This window comes from Penicillium malachiteum, assembly GCF_028827825.1.
Source record: "Penicillium malachiteum strain IBT 17515 chromosome Unknown utg000004l:1.0-4883003.0:1.0-4884900.0, whole genome shotgun sequence".
Taxonomy (NCBI): domain Eukaryota; kingdom Fungi; phylum Ascomycota; class Eurotiomycetes; order Eurotiales; family Aspergillaceae; genus Penicillium; species Penicillium malachiteum.
Genome location: NW_026643097.1, coordinates 1,714,400 through 1,739,061, shown reverse-complemented (window position 1 = coordinate 1,739,061; position 24,662 = coordinate 1,714,400). Strand labels below are relative to the sequence as shown.

The window sequence follows — 24,662 nt, the reverse complement described above, 5'->3', positions numbered from 1 at the left end:
CAAAGTATATAGCGGGGCAGCCTGAGGGGCAGTGGGGCTCATCCGAGTCATTCCCCGCTATTGATTAAAAGAGGAGGGATAAGATCTAGTGGACCAATTTATGACTTAGATATGATTAAAAGTATATACTGTGCTTCCATCCATTCCATCAAATGAGATGTCGTTCGATGAAGATTAAGATTAAAATGCCACATGGCCAACACGTGTATCATAGTTAAGATGAAAACATTAATCTAGTAAATAGCTCATCACTGGAAGTGACACCTGCATCTCCAAATGATGTCCACATAACACGAGAAATATTTCGCTATTTCCCCCAAGTGCTGCAACTTGAATGTTAATCCTTCAATGTTCTGATGTCTTAAGCGCTAATTTCTTTACTACATCTGCATATACTAGACCGCAGGGTGCATAATAGTAAGAGAATATGAGAATTTGAATGGCTGATGCCAGTGACCTTCAAGTTAACGCGTAGTTCAAGTTCCCAGCCTGAACGAATTTAGTACTGAAGTAGTGAGAAAATGTTAAATAATCTATCTTTTAGATGGAGTCTGAACTATGCGAGAAAAAAGAGCACTTAAGCTCCAGATTTCTATAGAAAGTAAGTCGAAGCTATGTATCTTTTCCCCTCACCAGGCTTTGATCGTACATGCCAGTGGTGATTTCCTGTTTCTTGTTTCCCACTGGCAACTCCTCTTTTCCTGGGTAGAAAGGATAAGTTTTGTTATCAAAAGAATCACAGTTTTATATGCCAGTAGTACTAATTAGTAGCACTTGAGAGTCAGGTACGATTAAGTTATATTGTAGATAAAACATTTGAGGATCTACCTTTATATTCAAATGTTATTAAGCCCCCCAAAATAAAAGAGCTAAATGTACTCCGTAGCTGATGGGGTGATGTGATAGCACAAAAAGCGGAGCTGGATCACCCTCCAGGGCTTTCAAGGCAAGGACTTAGCATCGTGACTATTATGTTCGTATGTTCAGTATGTACTCCGTGCTCTCAAGTGCTGTACAGTTATTGGTTGAAGGAAGCAGAACGGAAAGGGGGTTGCGTTCCCGCTCCCCGGGACATGGTGGGGAGCAGCCGGTGCTAAACAAAGCAAAAACGGCAATGTTTGACTTGATTTTTCTTTTTCTTGCCCCCCACACTTAAACCTCCATGGGGCGTCAATCTGGCAATGTCGGATCTCATAGGCTCCCTGATTTATCCCATTGATAGGATACATGGCCGAAGATGACCTAGAAAGTCTGGCGAAAAAGAATTCTTACTTTAAATACACCATGAGTTTCATTTCACTTCAAATTTCTCAAATACCCTCCAGGCCTAGTTGATCACTTTAATGCCTTACTGCATACTCTCAGCCTTGGAATGGATCAGTATTCGGCTCCAGGCTTCAGAAAGCCTGATGAACAGCCCGAATCCCACAATCTCAACGCCGCAAATGCTGAGTCTTGCTACGTATGTCATAATTCATCCCAATTTGACATGATGCCTTCATTCTTCGGGACTTTGCCTGTCAACAGTAGGTTATCGCAGAAGATACACCTGGACATATCAACAACGACTTGTTTCAAACCTTTCCAATGTTGTATCTAGTCTTATGCTATATTATCAGGAGCTGCCCATGCTATATACCCTCCAAGACATTTCAATCCTTTCTTCGGTGCCTACAACTCCGAGTCGAATCCGTCCAACAACATCGATGCCTTTCCACAGCAATTTGCTGCGACACAGGGCCTCTGGAATCCAAATCCAAATGATCCTGCGCAAGTCGAGCCTCCTACATCAGGTTGTGACAAAAATGGGAGATCCTTCGGTTGCTACCCAGAAGCTGAAAAGCAGTGAGTCCCAGTGATTCAGGATAAACTTAGAATGGTTTATGACTGACCATCCTGTGATAGGAGCAAGGAAAGCGAGTTTCAATGTCGCTGGCAGGAATGTGTCTATAACGGCACTTTTGCTAAGGAGGCTACCTTAATGCGACACATCAAGTCAACTCACATATGTCCTGAGCTCTATAAGTGCCCTGAAAAAAATTGTAACAAGTCTTTTGGACGGAAGGATAAGTTCTAGGCTCACGTACGCCTCGTGCACCCGGAACTCTGTACTGAGAACCCAAAGCGGTGCATTCGTTGCCATGAATAAGACCTGTTGAAGGAGTGAAGATGGCTGGATAATCTTGGGGAACCTTGAATTGGTATAGTCTGAGTAGCTTCAATGAATTGCGTTGAGAAATTCATCATTACAGATGATTGATGTGTATAATACCAGTTTGAAGATACAAATGGGTTGAAAGAATCATGTACGAAGTGTGCGTTTCTTAAGCCCTGGAGGTGACCAAGTCCGATTTAATAACCCGCGCGGGTTATTAAACGGCGATCTTATTGGTGCCGACTTCATGCACCTGACCATTCCTGCATCAATGCTCCACTATCACATTACACGAGCCTTGCAACATACATGATCCGTTCATGAAGAGGCCTGCAATTCCAAGTGATGTTTGGAGTATTAGAAGTTCTAAGTACCAGTGTGAAGAATGAATTTGAAAATTTCAGGATCTTTGTTGGGATAACTTCAAAATCTGTGCACGTGAGATCGTAGATATCCTCAACTCCAGTTATTTAAATTAAAATGCAGGTTTGATCGAACAAGCGACTGGTCACAATTTGATTTTCCGGTCCTCTTCGATGACATTCTTCTTCAAGTTTGCCTCCGGTCTATGCCTCAAAATTCCGGCGAGCATAGACCTGTTGAGACACTTGACTGGGTGGATAATAATTCTGAAGTCCCATACTCCAAGAAGAAAATGTCTCATCCTCTCTCGTGGCATCTTGATTGTGCTGAAATAGAACACTGTCTGCTTCTATCTGAGCAGCTAGTGCATCGCTATTCTCCTTATGAACTCGTTCATAATTGCACACTCTTCCCCGATCACGACATTCCGTGCAAGGAATTTCCCCATTGCATGCTTTTCGGATACTCGCACAGCTGTCGCAAGCTCGTTTCTGCTTACCTCCTCGGTGTCCATCGGGGATCTCGTGGCCGCTCTCTATTCGACTCTTGCATGATTTCCAGTGTCTTCGTAAAACATCACTTGAATTATTGATTAGTACTTTGAATGTTAATGACTATTGTAATTTTTGAAGGCACTTCTTCTAATACAATTAACGAAAAAAAATGCCTACCTACCGTCGGGCAAATAGAGAACCGCAGAAATGGCAGGCATGGTTTCTGTCTGTGTTGTCTGAAGAATAAATTAGAATCGGAGTGATAAGTAAAGGAATTTTGATCTCACGTATTACTGCATGTCGTTTTAAATGATCTAATCGTCCGAATATCGCAGAGCATTGATCACATCTCCACTGTTTCACAAACTCGGTTGGTGGCGGGGAGAGTTCCATCATTCCATGTGGGTGCTAAGCCGTTTTGAGCAACGTCAGGCGAGAAATCGTTTGCTAACTTCGTGATTTTTCATCAACCATTTGATTTGTTCCGAATGTCGATACGAAGATATATTGAAAGGATCTGAGTCAGATCTTTCATTAAGCGGATGGATCCTAGCCGGCCCGGCGAGAAACGGGATCGCAGATTGCGTATGTTGTTTCTAAGGAATGGACAGATTTTAATAACCGCACGGACTCAGTGCGAAGTCCGAGGGTCCGCGGGCGGATTTCTAAGCGTCCAGGTGGTCAATGAAGAGGATTATAAGAGGTTGTGATTAGTGAGATTCCCTGGTCTGTGAATCCAGATGTCACTAGTCCGTCGCGATTCCCCCACATAACCCCATAACCCGTGGTCCGTGGACTATCCGGACCCACGTATAGGAGCTCCGAAGTATGTAAGTCGATTAATTTGAGGTTTGACATGTCTCACTGTCAGTGAGTATATAATGGAAGGGAATATTATCCAAAATGTCCAGAATTTCTTATCTCACACCTCCCAAGTGCTCAATCCCCATCCAAAGACATCACTACATAATTAATCTCAAGTGCTTGCACAGCAAAATATCAAAATATCAAGATGACTTCTCTCATCGTATCTGAATCCAACACCTCAGAACATTGGAACAACTGGCCCACTGAAAAGGGTGTATGTTTTCACTCTCACTCATCATTGTTGTTATTTAACACCATCTAGTTCGACCCTGAGTACGAACAGCCCACACCAGTTGAGCTCTCTGTGACAGGACACATCCCTGCTTACGCTGCGGGAACTCTTTACAGAACTGGACCGGGTAAAAGTCAGATAGAAACAGAAAATGGAGAACTGTTTAAATTATCACACTGGTTCGACGGGCTCAGCCAAACACATCGGTTCCAAATCATCTCAGATGATGACTCCCAAACACGAGTCCTATACAATTCGCGATTCTCGACCGACGATATGCTTGAGAGTATCCGGAAAACTGGCTCATTTGGACGCCCTGGCTTTGGACAGAACCGCGACCCTTGCAAAGAAGCCTTCAAGAAGGTGGAAACCGAATTCGAACCACGACAGAGTCTCTCTACAAGCAACATCGGCGTGACCCTTTCAGTGAACATGCCAGGTTTCAAGAAACCATCAGACGAAGAAGAATCCTCAGCGGAGCGGTGGGCTGACTCAAAAGGAATCCGAAATTTGTATGCAAAGACCGACTTTAATGCATTCAAAAAGCTCGATCCAGAAACACTCGAGCCAATCGGAATGGCGACGCAAGCAAGTCTTCATCCAGACCTCACCGGTCAAAGATCCGCTGCGCATGCTCGCTCGGATCCGGTGACGGGTGATGTGTTCAATTACAATCTCACAGTGGGACCGACATCTATCTACCGAATATTTCACGTCTCTGCTTCAACAGGAGAGACTGTTATCCTTGCTGAGTTTCCCGGCTTACCATCTTACATCCACTCTCTGATTATCACAGAGGACTTTGTAGTTCTTTGTGTATGGAACGCATTTCTTGACCTTGAAACATTGGAGGATAAAAATGCTCCTTTCATGGATGCTATGATACCCACTGATCCAAGCCAACCTGCAACTTGGTATGTGGTGGATCGCAAGCAAGGCCGTGGTCTGGTCGCAATATACGAGAGTCCGGCTTTCTTCTGTTTCCACACAGTCAACGCTTACCAGGAGGTCTCGAAGGAAGATCCGACTAAAATTGACATCGTCGCGGATCTTATTCGTATGGATAGCTGTGAGTTTTTGGATCTTTTCCTTTACGAGAATATGAAATCGACAACCCCTGCTGCAAAGGCACTCGCAGAGGGAAGGAAAGACAAAGATTTCAGCGATTTCACCCGGTATCGTCTTCCTTCAATCCCGGAATCTAGCTCGGAACCGCTCAAGGCTGTGGTAGAATGGTCTTCATGCAAAGGCCTCTCACCAGAATTACCCACTATGAACCCCAAGTTTGTTACTCACAAATACCGGTATACATACGCCGTGGCTATTGGTGCAGAGTCCACATTTACAACTGGTATTTTCAAATTTGACGTTGAAAATCACGAAGTCTTGAAGTGGACTGTTCATGGACATTCGCCCAGTGAGCCAATCTTCGTTCCTAACCCAGCTGGTGTTGAGGAAGATGATGGAGTGCTGCTTAGCGTTATACTGGATGGTTTCCAAGATCGCAGCTACCTTCTTTGTCTTGATGCTCGGAACTTGAATGAACTTGGCAGAGCTGAGATGGATGGCGTGGTGGGATTTGGATTCCATGGTCAGCATGTTCCAAATGCAGGCTTGCCTACTGGTGATTACTAGATGAAGGGTGATATGATCTAGATCGACAGACTGACAGCAAATTTGAGTTCTATTCTTATTGGAATCTTCATTTTCTTAATACTTGGTCATAAATATTCGATGTTTGGTATAAGTGCCTACTTATAAGTTCTCTTTAATCCGGAAACAATTCCAGGCGAAAAGGACGTATTAGTATTTATCTAGGCATTGAGGTAAGATGATTAATCGTACGTGTTTAATCATTCAAAAGTTAAAACTTGAAGAAATAAGTTCTGCGCCCTGCGGGTGACATCGGATCCACTCTATGAATAAGAAAAGATCAGAGGATAATACCTAGGTACTGTCATCTACAGCTTGAAACCTTGATCTCTCCTACACATCTCTCAAACTTGACCTTCCAAATCCTCAATATCTCCAAGGAACTCGATATATCAAAATCCAAAAAATTACATTCATTCAAAATGACAAAATCCGGCATTGAAGATCTCACCACCCTCCTGGCAACGATGAAACCATCACTAGACCCAGAAACCTACGTCTTCATTACAACAACCAAGCCCCTCTCATCACTAGCACTCCCAACTCTGAATCCACAATTAATCGCCCAAGAAAAAGAGGGCACCACTATTGTCACGACCGAGACCCTAGCTAGGTCCCACGGTTTCACCGAGATCACTTTTCCATGTCAGAAGATCTCGTTGACCATCCACTCCAGTCTTGAGGCGGTTGGACTCATTGCTACTATTACGGATCGGTTGAAGGATTTCCGTATTAGTACGAATGTTGTTAGTGGCTTCTTTCATGATCATATCTATGTTCCTGTTGCGCGGGCAGAGGAGGCGATGCGGGTTTTGGAGAAGTTGGCGGAGGACTCGACGAGGGAATAGAGTCAATTGAGAATGGGTTGCGAGTTTCGTTTTCTATTCGTCTATTGTCTAGGTTCTTGTTTCCACTTGAAGATTCTTACAAGGAACATTTTAAAAATATCAAATCGAACTAGATTGGGCTTAAAGCCTCTGATCTCCCTACGCCACCCTAATGATACATACATCGTCGTTGAAGAACCATCGAAAATCGAAGGCACATAGCACACCGAAATATCCCATAACATGAAAGAAGAACATCAAGGGTAAAAATGCTGAAGCAATGGCAGTTCGTCTTTCTATCTTCCTCATCCATTGACGCCTGAAAGATGAAACCACCGACCTCCGAATCCCGTAGGAATAACTCCATAGGCTTTTTTTGGATTTTTTTTGTTTCGCTTTTGACCGACCAGAGCCATTGAGAAAGCTCTCACAGTAAGTCCATAAGAATGCAAGGCGCGCAGGGTATTACTGGTACATGATGAAAAAAAAAATCAACTTCCTTGCTGACGGAAAGAATCACATATCACGGCACATCACACAAGATTCAAGTAGTCATGATCTCACATAAATGGATCAATAGTCCTCTTCCTTATCAATAAGCATCATCAACTCGGTCAGCTCCTTGCGCAAGGCACGGTTTCGATCCCACATGTCGACGATTTTGGCTCGCTGTGTAATGAAGCAAGTCTTCTTCCAGGAAAGGTCTCCATGGGCCGTAGCCTGGCGATTCGGAAGTCCTCGGGCAATGTTGCGCAGGATCAGTGCAGCCTTGTATGCCGCACCGTAGGGCTCGCCTTTCTCGCTGACGGGAGTGTCCATGTAGTACCACTTACGCACAATCCGCTCCTGGAGAACAGCGCGCTTGGTGCTTGGGGGCTGCGCATCGGCAGGACGATCCTCAGGCAGATGCGAAGAGACGTGACCAGCAACCGTGGCGGTGTTAGTGCTGGGTCCCGATGCCTTGAATCGGGTACAGTTATCCCACTGACAGGTATGAATGGGTGTCTCGGCTGCATCCAGCTTGAATTGGCCGGGAGTTTCTTCGGCTTCCAGGTGCATGTGATCCGCAAATACATGGCGACGAAGATCATTGGGAGAGCTGAAAGCACGTTGGCACATCTGGGATGGCTTAGAGTTATCGTTCCATCGGCAGTAGAGGTAAGGGAAACCCTCGAAGGTGTATGCAGTTTCCAAGGGTCGGATTCCCTTGATGATGAACTTGGTCGCAGTTCCCGGCCCATTGATTACCTGAGCTTGGGCATTTGTGAAAGTGTTGCTGACATTTTTAATAAACTCAGCAGCCGGCAGGACACCAGCACCGGGAATTCGAGAGTCGCCGAATCGGTTCTGGTAGGCTTGCCACAAGGCAATTTGAGTGATCTCACACTCAGAATCTTCAACGAAGCAGCAGCGGAGCCACTGTGAGCTGCGCTCTGGCTCGGACAATTCCATCAGCTTCTCCAGCAGCTCGGGCGGAACACGCGGAATCTCAGATGGCGCAGGTGCAACTTTTTCTTCCTGAAGAACCGTTTCGGTCTTGTTTACTCGTCCTTCGTACGAGAGCAATGCAATCAGGCGAGGGACGAAAACGATAGGAAGGTTAATAACATCCATGAGGGTTTCGATGTTGTCAGGGCTCAGAGTGTACTGGTACCAGATATCCAGTGTACCACTCAGTATCTCCTTGTCGTAGGTCATGAGTAGGTTGTAGTACATCTGCTGCAAGGTTGGCTTCGGGAGGCTTTCCAAGGCACGGTTTGCATCAGAGTCATCCAAGGCAGTAGAGAAATGTGACAATGCCCAGATAGCTCGCATGATGTGGGCACGGTCGCTTGAGTGTAAGCACTCTACCAAAGAAATCCACAGAGGGTCCTGGGCATCAGTTCTCATGAATTTTGTGACTTCTTCGGCAATATCGAGGGCATCATTCTTCACTTCGATGAAACGGGGGTCATTTGGGACGTTAATAAGAATAACAAGGAAATCTCGGAGAAGGCCACTCGCATAGCGTGAGACATAAATGGCATTTTCTTGAAGCAACACCATGTTTCTCAGCACCAGACTGGCTTCTTTGATATTTCGAATGTGGTGAGCAAATTCCTCAGTTTCAACAGTGTCTGTTGGGTAAATCTTGGGAAGTTGTTTGATCTTGTCGAGGATATTTCGAGTCCCGTGAAGAGAGTTCAAAGCAGTGACCCGGTCTGTTGGCATACGAGGATCATATTGGTACTCCCAATTGACTCCACTAATCACATGGGTGATCTCCAAAGCCTTTCGCATCAGGGTCTCAGCAAGCAATGGAAATCCTTCGAACTTGAACTTGTCCCATCGCTGGTTGGAGATCTGAACAAGATGGTACAATGCAAAATCGACCTCAGATGGAATACCTGACTGGAGGCCATAATGCGCGCGCTTGTAGATGTGATCCACTGTTGGAATTAGTAAACAGAACATCATCAAGCCAACGAATGATATATTCGGACTTACTTCTTGGAACGTCGAGGAAGTTCAGTGGGAAATAAGGGTCGTAGAAATCTGGTTGTCGCGCTTGTTTCATCCTTCTGAAACCGCCAAAGAATGAGGGTCTGTTTCCGGGGGTGTAAATGTCTCGAACTGAGAGCGGTAGTTGTGTCTGACCCTTTCCTTCCCAGCTGTCCACGGAAAAATGAGCACTGTTTGGGTTGGCGGCAGGGTTGAGGTTTGAGTGGGGTGAATGTGGGGGTTGAGGCGAGGCGAAGTTGTGAGTATGCTTTTGACGTGCGGGAGCTGTGTCAGGGACAAATGGTTGATTGACTTTTGGCGCCTGGCGCAAGCCCTCTGACATTTTGTTAGCAGACTCGTAGGGGGGAGAGTGTGGAGGGAGAGGATGGAGGATGGAAAAAGAGGGTGGAGGTTGGAAGAGGGAGGTGGGGGAAACCAAGGTAAGTCTTACGTCGCAGGGATGTTCGTTGAGGTGTTGACGCCGACATTTTGATTGTCTCAATCGGAAAACTGGGAGATCGACGGCCTAATAAAGCAGCTGCAGATTCAATCTCTGCGCTGCGACCCCTCCCTTGAAAGCCAGGTCCTAGCGAAGCTTCTATCAAGCGAGTCTCTTGATATTGATATTGAATCCTCTTGATTCAAGGTGTCTTGTGTATGGGTTGATTCACAAGTATGGACCGATGCCTCAAAGCAATTCGCAATCACGACCAGCAAAGTTGTTCAGGCGTCAGACACAGGGGCTGTCTTTTTTTATGCTTGAAGCTAATAAGCTATCAAGCTGGCCCAAGTTCTGAGAAGGATTTTTCGATCTTTCTTGAATAGCTTTTTGGCCTTCGAAGTTGGTTGTTCGCCCAGGGCGGAGTTGATGGAGCGCGGTCGAGGTCCAGGCCAGGATGCGCAATGAAAGAACGGATGTCTGCCAGCTGTCTAGCAAGAACCGGCGCAAGCTGTAATTTGCAGGAAGTTGGCGCAGGTATCGAGATATGTGGCGACCGGCATCAAGGAGTGGATAAATGGCAATGCCTTGAAAGTGGCGCGTGGAGGGCAATGGAAAGCAGGTAGGCTTGCGATCACCGGGGATCGATCAGCCAAAAGTCCGCGCTTCATGTCAAAGCGCGTTCGTCGGAATAACTGATACTCCGAGAGCCGTGATGCTGATGCCGCTAGTCTTGTTTGGTATGGAATGCATGCCTGAGGCGACCAGATACATCTATATCAGTGTGAACACCATTTACAGCTGAAAATAAAAAGGAATACATATTATTGGGGGTAAATAGAAGATAAATGATCAGAATTGACCTGAATTACTGGAGAATTTGATCTATATCCTAAATAAATTGACGGGTGAAAGGCAAAAATGAATGGGTGCTCAATTAAGCCTGGAGGCTATGTGCTCCGGTGTGATACTATTCACATCCCAACTTTTGGTTTAACCTCTTCCCATAATTCCCACAATTCCCATCTTTGGTCCCAGCTTTCATCATCCCCTTCTGACTTCCAGGAATAGCCTGCTCTATCTCAAGATGAATCAAAGAACTCTAACACCTAATCACCCTCAAATCACCCGGCTCCCACTGGCCAAATTCTCCCATACCACTACGACCATTGATCACGGTGGCCTCTTATCATGGAATCATATCAACAGCACTGGAGATCTTACCTGTATTCTAGAGTTACTGGCTGGAGGTGGTGCAACTCTGCCCAGATTGGTCATAAGGATTGCTCGGAACGATGGTATTCTGGTATGGATTTCTACCTTACTCGGTCGGAACCTCGAGTAACTGACCATGTCGGTAATCAATCAGGAACAACTGGATTTATCCCATTTCTCCCACATGCTGGCAGCTCAGAGTCAATCTGGTCAAAGTGCTCTGCAAGCAAAGGCTCCTTTTGCTGTGGTAGTTAAGTCGCCCTGTCTGGCTGTCAAGTACCCTCATAGCAGTACGCATGTATGTCCTACACATAGACATCTATGAACTCAGCCCAACTTCAGCCCTGCAATATTAACTGGAAATAGATCCGTCGCTTCCAAATCAAGTTCTGCCAGAGTACCGACTACTTTACAGCCCTGGCTCTTCTCAGTCAGGCTAACTGCCCATTCACAGAAGGAAGCACGGCCACACAACCACCAGGCAGACCTCCCACAGCATCATCATGGGCATCTTTCCATGTTCCAGGGGTAGCCTCAAATGCAGGAAGTACGACCATAACTTCGGACAACGAAACCACAGTGCCCTACTTCCCGATGCCAGGTTACATGCCCAGTGGACTAACAAGTATGACCCTTCCACTTCAATATGAGTCTAATATTGACCCATGTCAGCTCCACATCCGCCATCTTCCTCATCAAGTACAATGTTCAATCTGATAACTCAGAATGCGCAAGCTCAATGCCTAGCCGGGCCTACAGATGTTCAACAACTAAAGAAAAAGCCCGCGAAAGCATCCGCAAAACAAAAGGCTTCAGGCAAAGCTAATCCCCGTCCCGCAACGGCTCCCGCTTATCATGGTCAACAACTGGATGAAATGCTTCCTCCTAGGAGGGATCTCCCATTCCTCAAGTCGAGTCAGAAGAAGTCACAGAAAGAAGAAAAAGAAGGATCCCAAGCATCGCAGCTGTCGCAGGCTACACCTACAGAACAGATAATCGATGTATCTAGGAATCAACAAAGCGTCCTACCAGTCAATCAAACTGTACCAGTCTGTCCTGAGTCCCAAGTCCCTGATTCCCAGGTTTCAGACTCTCAATCTCAATTCATCGCTCCAACACAGCCTTACCTGGACCCTTTTTGCCCAGCGCCATCATCCCAGAGACAGGATACCCAGCTTGGCAAATATCTCAGTCACGGATCTACCGAGCAACAAAATGTCGTATCTGGCGTTGAAACGATTCCATGTAGCCAGGAGCTCGATGAGGACGTTACAGCTACTACAGACAAAGGGTCGAAGTCGGCCATTCCTGAGGATCAACTGTCGGCCTATCTATCTGCGCCAACAGCAGAGAGGGTTGCACTCTTGGAAAATTGGATGTGTGACTTGATCGAAGACGACAAGTTCATGGTCTTGTGTCAAGATGTTGAGTCGACTTGGAAACGATTTGCGTTTGGGATGAGAGAGAAGGATTAAGGTTATCTGTGGTCAATCACTGCAGTCGAGCGTTATTTCACGATGCGGAATAAGTGATACTATTTACTATCTGTTTCAGCATGGGTATCTCAGTGATTTCAAGGTTGACTTCTGACATTCAGTGGAATGGTATCTCGGGTCACTCTTACCAACCATGAATTAACGCATACAATTATTAAGAGCCTTGCAATAGCTCGGCACGAACTCAAAAGTGGGATTTGTTATGGATGTTCGCGAAATCATTGATAAAATTATATAGCAACCTTGGAATACATGTACTATTGTCAACGGCTTCAAGCCCAATTTCACATAGAGCGGACAAATGGCGCAAAGCAGAAAACCAAAGTGGAGATTTGGTTTAAAGTAAGATCATACTGAGATAGGCATATTTTCCCGTCCGAAACATAACTCCAAAAGCCAAAAAAAAGAAAAGTAAGAAAAAGTTACAATAAACGTGCATGAAATGTACCTGAGTACTATACAAGACAGTACCTAGCGAGCACGCCGGTTATAAATCAAACCAGAGAACACATTCAAGTAACCTTCTTTAGTTAGCATAGTAAAATCAACAACAATACGACCAGCTCCACCATGAGGCTGTGTCAGCTGTGGAGCAAGGTTTGGTGAGGTCTCTCCATGTTCGGCAGAAAGAGCTGGAGGAGGAGTAGCAGAGGTATTCTGACCCACAGAGCCTTCAGCGCCAACTGCCAAATCGGCCAAGTGTTGCAAAGAGCGCTGCTCGTTGGGGCCCATAGGAGGCTGCGCGCTGGAGGATGCCTTGTTCATACCGCTAACCGCATCCTGTAACTGGCTTTCCTGCGATTTAACGCGCCGCCATTCGAGGAAAACGCGGATCTTCGCATCCCAGCCGGGAGTACCGAAAATGTTCTCGTATTCACCCAGCTGGGTTGCGTTGTTTTCACGGTGATCCAGGATTTCTTCCAGCTTGCTCAGCGAGTCCCAGCATTCATTTGAGAATTCAGGAATCACTGTGGCTTCGAGCAGAGTCATCGATGCAAGAGCTAAGCTATGCAGATCAAAGGGTGTTGCGAGTCGACGCTGCACAGTAGCCTTGTGTAACTCATTGATGACCTCTTGAGCACAGTAAACAATCTCGTACGGACTCCAGACAAAGACATGACGCTTGATAAGGAGACGAATAGTCCAGTAGAGTTGGTTTTGGAGGCTTTCAAACAGTGAACGGGAGGCGGTGTTCTCAGGCAACTCATGAACCTTGAGCACATCGTCCATCTCTCCAAGACGTTCAAGCGCGGCTAGCATGTTGTTTGCAACCACACGGCCAAGGCCAGAATTGGTTTGGCAAACGTTCTCGTCCGTGCTAACCATGGTAACCAGTTCGATCAAAAAGGTTGAAAATGCTAGAGAATGGGGAAGATTAGAAGGTTGATGGGTCAACGGACAATTAATAGAAAACTTACAAGCAACGCCCATTGTGATATTGCCAACTACTCTCTCATCTTCACGTCCGCCGATCTCCTGGCCCCCAAGTACGGTCGTATCTGCCAAACTGATAGCATACCAACGGGTCAAGATGATCAATGAGACCCAACTGCGTCGTGTCAAATTGGCGTCGGAATCAACATCGGGATCTGAGACACGTTTCTGCTTCAGCTGGCCCTGGTTCTTGGCCAAGTCATGGCCAAGCTTGTTAGCTGCTTGAACCAAGATGTGCTTTGGAATACCATCTTTCAGGACGATGTTGTCAGGCCCACGCTGGTCGCAGTCTATGATCATCAGAATAAGAGTTTGCAACCAGATTAGGTTGACTGCTGTGGAGTGGACAATGAGCGGCTGGCGGGTGTGGTAAAGCACCAAATCCTGGGCATTGTCAAACGAGGTGACGCGCTCAAATCCGCCCATGACTCGAGACATGTCGGTGCGAGTCGCGGTGTAAAGTGCGTAGCAAAAGATTTCTTGTGCCTCTCGATTGCATTGGTGCAGGAGTTCCAGGGTTCGCTCCCTGGTGTGAGGAAGGATTGGGAATATTGTATGCACCTTTTGATAGTAGCTACAGGAAGTTAGATCAAAACAGCAGAGGGTTTGGAACAGATTGAAACATACGCATCAAGGGCTCCCTCGTCAAGAGAGACCGGCGACATGTCGTCATCACCTTCATGCTTGTGCAAGTCGGTGATCTCCAGGCCAGTCGGCAGATCTTGCTCATTGCCGGTTGGGGTCCAAAAGAGGTTAGCCGGCTTGGAGGCGCCGGCGTTAGCAGCAACTGGGTTGTAGGGATCTGTGGTGGAATCAGGTGCATCGAAAGCACTCTGCGGACCGCGGCTGTTGAATGATGGCTGCGCAAATGATGAACTTGGCAGCCCTTCAAATACAGAGTATGTTCTCTTGCGGTTGGCGGAGCCCGATTCGACAGGTGGTGAAGCAAAGTCCTGGTAGCCTCGCGGCAGAGACACTTCATTCATAGACTGGTATGGGACATCAGGTTGAACAATTCCGGGCTGCATCTGGCTTTCGAGGGTATGGAGTCGTTCGGCAAGTTCCTTAATGTAACTTTAAATCCATTAGTCCCGCGATCTCAACCGTATCAGGGCATGTTATCGCGCCGGCGCGTAAATGATTCAACCTACCCTTTGCTAGGTCCTCGCTTCATCGGGACGCGACTGAATTGACAGACAACACCCAGGCGACGACAATTCGAGCATGTCTCGAGACCAGTTTCAGAGCTCGCGTCACATCGTACCTATTATCAAAACAGGGCAAAATTAGAGACCAAATTTGACGCGTCTTAGAGCATGGACTGATTCATGACGTACCTTTTTGCGCCGGCATTCATCACAAGCGCGCGAAATCTTCGATCTCTTTCGCGCACTTTGTTCTCCATAGCTCAAATCATGGTTTGGATCGACGCCGACTTGTTGGCTGGGGGTGAACTGCAGCATGTGCTGGTGTTGATGTTGATCGTCGGATGAGGGGCGACCCATGTCTCCTGCGTTGGAAGAGCCCAGAACCATGCCTTGATTATGATGAACTCCGTTATTCGAGCCATCTCCTAGCCCTGGCCCAGACGCTTCGCGTGATAGTTCAGCAGAAAGAAGCTCGTCGGTTGTCATTTGGCGATTGCTGTAATACGGCATCCCGCCCTGGGTCATCTGAGCACCGTTTGGAGACGGGTAGGAAGGGGCGGAGGCCATGTCGGATTGATCTCGGTGGTTCATTGTATGAAAACAAATACTCTGGAAATTTAAAATCTAATAGGATAAAAGGTTGTGGTGGAAGGCGAGCTTCCGGTGGTTGTGGAGTGAAGAATCGAGGATAGAGTGAAGGACACGACGTTGCCGCCAGGTTTTTTTCTTTTTTTTTCTCTCTTATTTTTTTCTTACAGGCTAACTTTGCGGGCAGTTTGACAGGGGCTAACACCGCCGCATTGAGCAACACCAACATGATGGAAAGTGATATGAAGAAGAGATTGCACTTGGGAGTCAATTGTTTTTAATTTTTTGAATATCTCTATACTCCGGATCATCATACGGAGAACGGCTTTTTGTTTCTGCGTGGACAGCGGATTAACACCTTTTCCCACTTCCCACCGGCCCCGTTCTCCGACCCGAACCTTGACCTTAGACATTTGTGATTAAGTAGTAGTCAAGAGCTACAGTTTATTTCCTGACATGAGGACTTCTATCTAGGATATATGGACAGCGCGACCTACATGAATCCGATTCTGAGTTTGGATGCTATTTGGATGCTATCTCAGCCCTGGAGGAGCCCTGGAGCCCATGCTGACTACACATATATTCTGCCGGATGCTTCAACATATGAGTTTGGCGGTAACATCTATATAAGACTACTACTTAGTAGTAACTTGAATTTCAAGGACTTTAAATGTGAGGAAGAAATTGAAATCAAAGCGAGTCTACATGTCAACACCTGAAATCTTCCATTTGTAGACTAAGCGGAATAATTAATCCCTCCGTAAACTGTAGCCTTCAAGTTGGGAAAACCAACTGGCTAAAGGGATGATAGTTCAGACTAAATATAAAATCACACTCAACCCGGTGCCGTAGTACCCTCTAACATATAGTCCATCTATACATATTAGAACGTCCATTATGTATATAACCAGTCGAAAGGAGCCGCAATATAAACATTTGAAATTTTGGATTTTAAATTCAAGTTAACAGTATTGGTCAATTCCAAGTTCGGGAGATTTTATGGATGAACCTTCAAATGCTGACTCGGACATCTGGAGGTGACATTTTGAGTTGTAGCCCTGGCAACCTTGACTTCACAGCACTCAAGTGCTCAAGCTCCGAGTCGGGATTTAAGGAACATTGAAACTTGAATCTGAATCCGAATGTCTCACGAATCCTTACCAGATTATCCATATTTGGCCAAGCCCCTGTTTCATTCTTGTTCCCATAATAACTTGAATCCATAGTAGTATACATGTCAATAGGCTTGGTGTTCTAGTCATATGGTCATTTCGCCGGATTCATCAGGTCAACTGGTCGACGTCGAGTCCAGCCTCCAGGGTTGATAGTCTCCATTGAAAACATCTCAGCGGCACATTAGTGGTTCAGGTGTCGCAAGGATTCTCCCGTTAACCACCAACTGAACTCTCCCGGACAGTGCTAACGCCTTTTGTCAGGTTCATCCCGATCGTATTTCGTGCCTTAATTTAGATTTCATCCGAGGCGGCGCATGATTGGATCTGACAATGACCCTCTCTAGTGTACTCTAGTGTACAATACCGTAAGACTATGTAAGCCGGAATCCACAACCACAACCTACATGATTGGTGCGAACCTCCTGTAGTTGCATGCGCAGATCAGGGCCCACCCGCTGGCCGGCGCCAAAACCCTCTGCAATCCGCCCGAAACAGGAACAGTGACGCCATAGAACCGCGCGAACGAGACGCTATGACATGCAGTACCGTATGGTGCGGTAAAGGTTTCGTGGATATTGCTCCTTTTCGTTATACTGTCACAAGGAGATGGCTTGCATGGGCATCGCAGGACCCTAGCTTATCTGTAGTCAGTTTTTTCCGATGATGATTTACCAATGGTGATTCAGATGTCTTGCTGGTAATATCTTGCAGGGATTATGGAAAGTTCCCAACATTTTTCCTGGTACCTGAACTCTACTTAGCATGGTCAAGTTTTCTTGTAAAATAGGCCCTTGTCTGATCCAGTTTAGCTTCAAGTTGCGCTACCAGTTTTGCTTCTTTCCCAAGCCCTAGGTTGAGACCCTAACATTCAAAAAAGCACATTTGAACACAACCATGTCTCAGAGCTCAGGAAAGGGCGGAGTGTCCAGACTGGGATGTGCGGCCCCAGATTTCACTAGCGAGATCCATCCTGGTGGGGGTCAAGTTCATGAAAGGCCGTGCTCGATTCGCGGCATCTCCAGTGTAAATTCAATATTAGGGTACAGAGTACATGTACTGAATTTTTTCTATTTTATTTTCTTGCGCAACTTGAAAATACTTTCTGGCCTCACAAGATGATCTACATTGCAGCGAACATGCTTCTAGGGAAATCTGGGAATTGTTGCCTCGTGGGAATTTCGGCGAAACGGCGGCCTGAGCGAATCAAAGGGGGAAGTAACCACGCAAGGCGGCTCTGAAAGAACTGTCCAAGCTGACCATCGAATGTTTCTATATTGTTTCACTGGTCTCACCATTGACTTACGTAGAATGATAGTATGAAAGATACAGGAAGATTTTGAATAAAATAGGGTTCGTCTAGATACCCTAGTTTCTTATTCCTTTTCCGCACCGGGTCAATGGACCTTTTCTGTCTTTTCTGTCTTTTCTGGTACACTGAATGTACATTTGGTAATTTTTCCTTTTCCCTTTCAGAAACCCTAACCCGGACCATACACTTTGACTCCCGGGTTCCTTAGTGGGACTGCCACGTCGTTGAACTCTTGTGGATACGGATAGAATCGCAAAAAAAGGGGGTGGTACGATTCAACTTGGTTCGCAAAGGAATCCAATTGTGAAGATGCACAGGGATAATTCTGCAGGTCTAAAATCCTGCTTTCGTTTCTGAGAATGCGACCACTTGATTCGATTATTCCGATTATGGTAGGGGATCTGGAACCTGAAATATCAGGTGTACACTATAACATCTGTAATATTGAACTGTAACGTTCTGGTAAAGTGTAGTTCCAGCTGGTATGAGTATGGTTACAAGCAGTATTGTTTGGTAAATGTTAGGGTGCATCACAGCTTAAAGGATGGCAAATTGGAGATAAATACTGGTAAATTACTGTAATTCACTGTGCCTGTACCTTATTCCGGTTAATCACAGCCACCAGTGACGCAGCAAAAATCCCATCCCTCCCCCCCATTACCGTTATTAACTCTGATCTCCCTCTTTCTTCTTCTTTTCCTCGTCCGCATAGGGTGTTCTCCAACTCTCTATATCGAACGCTTTTATCTTGGCCGCCACTACCGGTACTTGGTGTCCTGTCTCACGGCCGGCGCCAAACGGTGCGTAGGCTTGGTCCCCCTTTGGTTTCTCTACTCTCTACTCTATACCTCTCCTCTCCTCTCCCCCCCAAAAAGAGCCTCGCCTCCCCGATTATACCCATTTGATTTCCTTTTTGGTTCCTATTTTGCCCCCCCAAGTCTCTCAGTACGACCCTCAGTTACCTTCTTGTATACTGCTGGATCGGCGTTCTGTGACCTTCGCGCGCATTGGGATATTTATTGTCTGAAGATACCCTTTTGTTCGTTCTGTTCAATTCGGCCTTCTCGAAGAAGCGGCCGAATAACCTTGCCTTGACGGCCTCTCGAACGGTGGTTCTCTTTTGGATCAATCGTTGCAAAATCCTATTTTCTTGATATCTCCCAAATTCTATTACTTCATTTCAACAACCATATCCCGCGATTCATCGCATGTGTGCCTCGCAGTAACCCTCCGCGATGCTCATTGATGGTGAGAAGTGGGCGTGTGAAGCTTGCGTCCGGGGTCACCGTGTTAGCAGCTGTCACCACAGTGGTATGTGAAATTAATGAATTGGTTCTCAAGTTACGAAACGTCGACATCTGGCTAACTTACATACATCATAAGACCGCCCTTTGACCCATATCAACAAAAAAGGCCGCCCAGTCTCTCAATGTACTCACTGCCGCGGCCTACGCAAGTCTCGAACAACCCACGTCAGGTGCGAGTGTGGCGACAAGAAAAAGAAAACCGAATCGGAATGCCATGGTGACAAGCGAGATCTGAGTGAGCATAGGCGCTGGTTGTTTTTATACCCGATTTCCCTTTTCTGATTGTGAATTACAGAGGACTCCCTTCATCGCTGTGGCTGTAGCCATGGCCAGCGCTGTACTTGCGCGCTGAAAAAGGAATCTCACCTTGATACTGTACCTGAGACAGGTTTGCCTGTGCCTCAGCCGTCGGTTGCTACTGAACATCCACGAAAGCCATTGCTTACGTCGACAAAATCAGAGTCGACGTTGACAATATTTCGTGATGGTCACCACAAACCCGCCCACAAGCATAATGACATGGCCCACAAGTGTGGATTGCCGTACACAATCCCACGATCACATACCATCCACCATCCGTCCGACATGCCTCGTCGTTCGGTGGACCACCTCCCTTTGACACAATCCGCCTTTGTCCAGGAACCTGTCTCTCTTTCGATGGAGCCAATCTCCCAATCTCAGCAAACCTCCCAGAATGGCTCCCCTCATAGTGCTCCCGCAACCGGCTCTGACGATGTTGCCACCACATTATCTCTCGAACAGTCGTTCCTGGACAAATTCGCTCCTCCCCCTCTTCCTGCTGCAATGGAGAATCCGACAGATGTCTCGTCCAATCTCACATCTGCGCCGCCTACCATGGACAAGTTTCCCTTGGAGCAAATCATCACCAGCGTTCCCCCGTCTCTCGACTTCGCCTCTTTCCCGAATACCTCGTCTAATTCTCCGATCACCTGCATGGCATTCCAAGATCCTTACCAGGACCAATACTTCACTTCCCCGGATTCCGAATTTCCCTTAGGATCCGCAGGCATGGGGGCGCCATCAGTCGACTGGTCGAGCTTCCCGTTATATTCCGATGCCCCTGCTACCACTAGTACCCAAACCCCATCATACGCCAGTTTCGATTACAATAATTACCCCTCGGGCCTCCCACCTCCTTCTTCCTCCGGCGATATCTCCGAAGTGGATGAGTTTGGACCGCTTCCTGGTTTGGGACATACTGGTGACATGCATGACCTCCACAGTGTGAGCGAAGCATCGGATATGGATCAACTCCGTATAAGTTCTGCGTCCTCATTGGTGGGACTGCCACAGGCTCAGCTCTTGTCGTCCAATGATCTTGAGTCGATCAACATCGATGATTTCCTCAAGTCTGCCAATGAATCGACTGCCGCGCTCGAGCATCAACTCCAGGCTAGTATGGGACTTGAGCCAAAGCCCATCCCTGCCCAGGACGTATACACCATGCCTTCGGCCCAGGATACTGTCCCCATTTGGCCGAGCAATCTCTTCGATGCTGATTCCACGCCACCGATGGACAACAGTTACTTCCGACCGTCCTGGTCGCAATAGCCAATGCAACTATCACCCAACGCTGGTTCTTGAAAAACCACCTTTTGCTTCCTGTTCCAATTAACTTTCCTTTGAGGTCTCCGCTACCTTGCGGCACCTTACCACCACCTCCACACCGTCTTTATGACCTTGATGAGAGATGATGATAAATGCCTTGTTTTGTCTTATTTTTGACTAGCCATTCTAGATCTCTTCGTGATAGCATTTCAATCTAGAGGGGTTTCTGTGATTTTATGGGTTATCTATTGACCACCGTACAATTTTTGTCTTCGTATACAACTCGATCTCACTTGTTTAACTATAGACCTGCCTTTGATGTACAATCACTACACGCTCTTTAGCCATGAATACATTGAACCTATATGACGATTCTGACCGTTGCAATTCTACAATCATACACTGGTGATGCATAGCACTCGAAGCAATACGATCTTTCTGATAATCAATTTCTCAATTTATCCATCATAACTCGGTCTACAGGTACATACCTGGTATACCTACCACCTGATAAATCACACTGGCAGTTTACATCATTGTACATACCCTCCACCCCTTTAATCAACCTTAGACACGATCGGTCGGGATAGCCGAATCAAGAAGATCACGAACCCAACATTAAAATCATTAAGTAACAGTTTCACAAGAAAAAAAACATTGTAGCGGTGAGACCCTCTCCGCACGAACCAAACTGTCTCGGATCGACGAAAAGCAGGTTTTTCCTAGTGAAAACTCTCGCTCGATCTCGCTCTGCAGGCTTACATTATTACTTACAGGAGATCAGGGTCAGCTGCTTCTGCTTGTGTGGCTCACCTGGTCCTATACGTATGTGCTTTATTGCTCCTGTGACTTCAGGGCTGCAGCTTAAACCTGAACTTGACCTTCTACTTTGGGCTTGAACGCCTAGGTCACGGTATGTGTACTCGTACTACGTATATGTACTACGTGTTCAGATAGCATCTACCAGTACTCCGTAGCGCTGAGTACATTGTGATGATGATCGTGCTATGAATATTATGCATACGTACTTATCCGCTTACTGTACCTCGTACAAGATGATCGACAAGTAGCGGTGTGCATGATGTAGTTGCGTTGAGGTACCCCATAGTAGACCAGTCATGTCCATGCTCATGTCACTGTGAGATGAATCATACTATCAAGTTTAAAAACATCACGGCTTTTAGCTAAGAATAATAATATCCAGACAAAAGAAATTACTAGATTTCTGACCTTCTATCCTAGTATCTCCAGCTTATCCTCTATATTCAACCAAGTCCACCACCATTCATCCTATAGTACAACCGTTCAATCCAACCATTGAAAATGATTCAATAAACAGATACGTCAGTTTAGAACAAGCAGTACGGAGGTCGGTCCGGAAAGTTCTCGCCAGAAATTATAATTTCTTTTTCTCACACTAGGCTATATACAGTAAATATTGAAATATATCGCGTAATCAAGATGTATATAAAACGGAAATATATAGTACTGAAATATAATAACAGCTTGAAACAGTAAATATTCACATATCTTCCCATATATCGCTGTCGCTGTCGCTGTCGCTGTCGCTGTCGTTGCCGCTGCCGCTGTTATAGGCGTTATCACCTAACCCGCTAGGGGCTACTTCACCTAATTTATCACGCCCCTCACCGTATTCGTTGCCCCCTTCTAGTCTAATGACTTGCTGTATATGCCATGGTATACGTTCAATCCAAGCTTGAATTTGCGCCTGTGGTAGATCACGCCACGCAGCCTCCCATACTTTAATCCCTTCTTTACGCGATTTAGGTGCTCCTTTTCGCGTAGTGTATCTCTTCATCCAAGGCCATGCAGGTTCAATCATATTTAGATCAGGCGAATTTCCAGGCCAGATCATTCGTTGGACCCCCATTATATCAAATATTCGCTGTTGGTAGTGATGTGAATGGGCTGGTGCTTTATCCTCTTGAACTATTGTTTTCGTTCGAATTCGAGCACATTCTTGGGCGAATGGAAGTAGTTTTGGGGCTAAAATCACGGTGTTGTATCGGTACCAATCGATTCCACCTTTCGAATTGCGTGCAAGCTTTCCATTCTTCTGAGTCCATCTCCACTGAGGTTGTCTTCCAGGCTTATTGCGTAGCCCTAATCGCTGTATACCTGAATTAAGCTCCCATTCTGCACGCATAATAGGCTCTAATTCAGTATTCCATTCGGCGATTTGGTGTTCTGCTTCACGCTTTTGGGCTGTAGTTTCAGGTACCCAACAATGACAGGGGCCCTTCTGATCATAAGAAAAAGCACCCCAAAACATGAACTCAGAGGCCCCCTTCCAACGTTCTCGAATACAGCTTCGGACGAACCGCTCACTAGAAGTACGCCATACACGATATCCACCCCGACGGTGTAATAAAACAACCGCAGTTTCATCAGTCCAAATCACATTCTTCCAGTCTTCTATAGTCCAATGGGCGTGTTTTAAACACCATTCAAGACGTTGTTTTTTCTGCTCAGCGGCAAGCCCAGGCTTACGTGTAGGCTTTGTTTTTCGTAGGCCAATTTTTCGTAGTACATGCCAAACTGTTGTTTTTGATATATTAATCCCTAATTATAGAAGAAATATTAGAGGAAATAACATATCAAGTAACATATGAGATAACATATCAAATAACACACCAAGTAACACATCAAATATTATACTAAATAACATATTAAATAACACACTAAATAAAATATCAAATCTTAGAATAACTAACCTGATTCACTGCGTAGCTCTGCAGCTAGCTGTTCACATGTTTTCTCACGCCCATAGCGGTCTACACGGATTTTCGCCCCAAGTGTGGTTTTAAGCTCATCTGTTTGCTTAGATGGACGCCCAGAACGTGCTTTATCAGCTAACATTTCATCTGATATATTGAATGGTCGCTGATTCGGCTGAAAACCTCGTTCGAGTGCACGGTTCCATATGTCTCCTATAGTACGCCGTGGAATATTCATAAATTCACTGATCTCCTTAGGGGCATGTCCTTGGGCCCTTAGGTATACAATGACAGCACGTTGCGCAATATTGGTCTTCATTGTAGCTGTATAGGTGGGACAAAAGTGTAGCTGTGTAGGTGGGATAAAAGTGTGAAGGGGTGTACGGACTGTAGGCGGGGTAAAAGATAAAGATCTACGTGTCCACGGGTGTTATAAGCAATATTTAGCCTAGTACGTAACACGGCAATACATCCAATATACAGCAGGCTATACACCTGACATACAGGGCCGGTAATATATCAAGAAAAAGAAATTATAATTTCTGGCGAGAACTTTCCGGACCGACCTCCGTACATACATACGAGTATCATAAACATACGCATACGCATACCTACACATACACGTATAGATACGAAACGAAACTCGAAGGACAAAGCTCTTGCATACCAAGCCTTCAGATCGTACATGATACATCAACTAGGTCCATGCCAATGCCACGCATATCGGCATCTTCTAGCCTTACACGGCGCTTCTCTGGAATACAAGCCTTCGATGCATGGCCTTGGCTAATGCTTAGCTCTGCACGGTCCGTCGTGTTGTCGCGTGTAGGGATCTCCTAGTCCTTGGTCTAGTGCTTGTTGGACGAGCCTGAGTTTATGTGGGATCCTTGCTAGGATCTGGGATTAATGTGGTTCAATTTGGAACTAGGTATAGTACTACGTGGTTGATAACGAGTAGATTTACTAGTATTCAGACTGTAAATATCGGAATAAATGATCAATATTGATTCAAGTTGCCAGTGACACTATGCCAAGGGTGATCTAGATCAGACTATCATTCCTAGTAGTATTCTGGTACATTCGTACTATGTAGGCTTTTGGTACATACCTCGCTCTCGGTGTTAGGAGAGTCCGATTTCTATTCTAGGAGTATTTTCAGGGCTTGAGACGAA

The 24,662-nt window shown here is 46.0% G+C and overlaps 8 protein-coding genes across 8 annotated transcripts; 5 read left to right on the top strand and 3 right to left on the bottom strand.

Moving 5' to 3' along the window:
• Window positions 1–1,445: 1,445 nt before the first annotated feature.
• On the top strand, window positions 1,446–1,849 carry N7483_008795 (uncharacterized protein; the record flags this gene model as incomplete). Its single annotated transcript, XM_057092222.1, has 2 exons — window positions 1,446–1,462; window positions 1,648–1,849. The coding sequence occupies 2 exons, from the start codon at window positions 1,446–1,448 to the stop codon at window positions 1,847–1,849; spliced, it is 219 nt and encodes a 72-aa protein (XP_056943396.1).
• Window positions 1,850–2,721: 872 nt separating this feature from the next.
• Window positions 2,722–3,230, bottom strand: N7483_008794 (uncharacterized protein; the record flags this gene model as incomplete). The annotated part of the gene is made up of 2 exons (XM_057092221.1): window positions 2,722–3,053; window positions 3,194–3,230. 2 exons carry the CDS (start codon window positions 3,228–3,230, stop codon window positions 2,722–2,724), a joined length of 369 nt encoding a protein of 122 aa, XP_056943395.1.
• Window positions 3,231–4,024: 794 nt separating this feature from the next.
• Window positions 4,025–5,746, top strand: N7483_008793 (carotenoid oxygenase family protein; the record flags this gene model as incomplete). The annotated part of the gene is made up of 2 exons (XM_057092220.1): window positions 4,025–4,093; window positions 4,142–5,746. The coding sequence occupies 2 exons, from the start codon at window positions 4,025–4,027 to the stop codon at window positions 5,744–5,746; spliced, it is 1,674 nt and encodes a 557-aa protein (XP_056943394.1).
• Window positions 5,747–6,186: 440 nt separating this feature from the next.
• N7483_008792 (ACT domain-containing protein) lies at window positions 6,187–6,612 on the top strand (the record flags this gene model as incomplete). The annotated part of the gene is made up of 1 exon (XM_057092219.1): window positions 6,187–6,612. One exon carries the CDS (start codon window positions 6,187–6,189, stop codon window positions 6,610–6,612), a length of 426 nt encoding a protein of 141 aa, XP_056943393.1.
• A 552-nt stretch (window positions 6,613–7,164) lies between these two features.
• On the bottom strand, window positions 7,165–9,560 carry N7483_008791 (putative chromatin remodeling complex subunit (Rsc9); the record flags this gene model as incomplete). Its single annotated transcript, XM_057092218.1, has 3 exons — window positions 7,165–9,020; window positions 9,079–9,408; window positions 9,524–9,560. The coding sequence occupies 3 exons, from the start codon at window positions 9,558–9,560 to the stop codon at window positions 7,165–7,167; spliced, it is 2,223 nt and encodes a 740-aa protein (XP_056943392.1).
• A 1,038-nt stretch (window positions 9,561–10,598) lies between these two features.
• Window positions 10,599–12,201, top strand: N7483_008790 (uncharacterized protein; the record flags this gene model as incomplete). Its single annotated transcript, XM_057092217.1, has 4 exons — window positions 10,599–10,817; window positions 10,881–11,024; window positions 11,093–11,351; window positions 11,399–12,201. 4 exons carry the CDS (start codon window positions 10,599–10,601, stop codon window positions 12,199–12,201), a joined length of 1,425 nt encoding a protein of 474 aa, XP_056943391.1.
• A 492-nt stretch (window positions 12,202–12,693) lies between these two features.
• On the bottom strand, window positions 12,694–15,395 carry N7483_008789 (putative C6 finger domain protein; the record flags this gene model as incomplete). The annotated part of the gene is made up of 5 exons (XM_057092216.1): window positions 12,694–13,580; window positions 13,641–14,230; window positions 14,284–14,730; window positions 14,808–14,920; window positions 14,994–15,395. 5 exons carry the CDS (start codon window positions 15,393–15,395, stop codon window positions 12,694–12,696), a joined length of 2,439 nt encoding a protein of 812 aa, XP_056943390.1.
• Window positions 15,396–19,111: 3,716 nt separating this feature from the next.
• On the top strand, window positions 19,112–20,755 carry N7483_008788 (copper fist DNA-binding domain-containing protein; the record flags this gene model as incomplete). Its single annotated transcript, XM_057092215.1, has 3 exons — window positions 19,112–19,187; window positions 19,260–19,418; window positions 19,479–20,755. The coding sequence occupies 3 exons, from the start codon at window positions 19,112–19,114 to the stop codon at window positions 20,753–20,755; spliced, it is 1,512 nt and encodes a 503-aa protein (XP_056943389.1).
• Window positions 20,756–24,662: the final 3,907 nt, after the last annotated feature.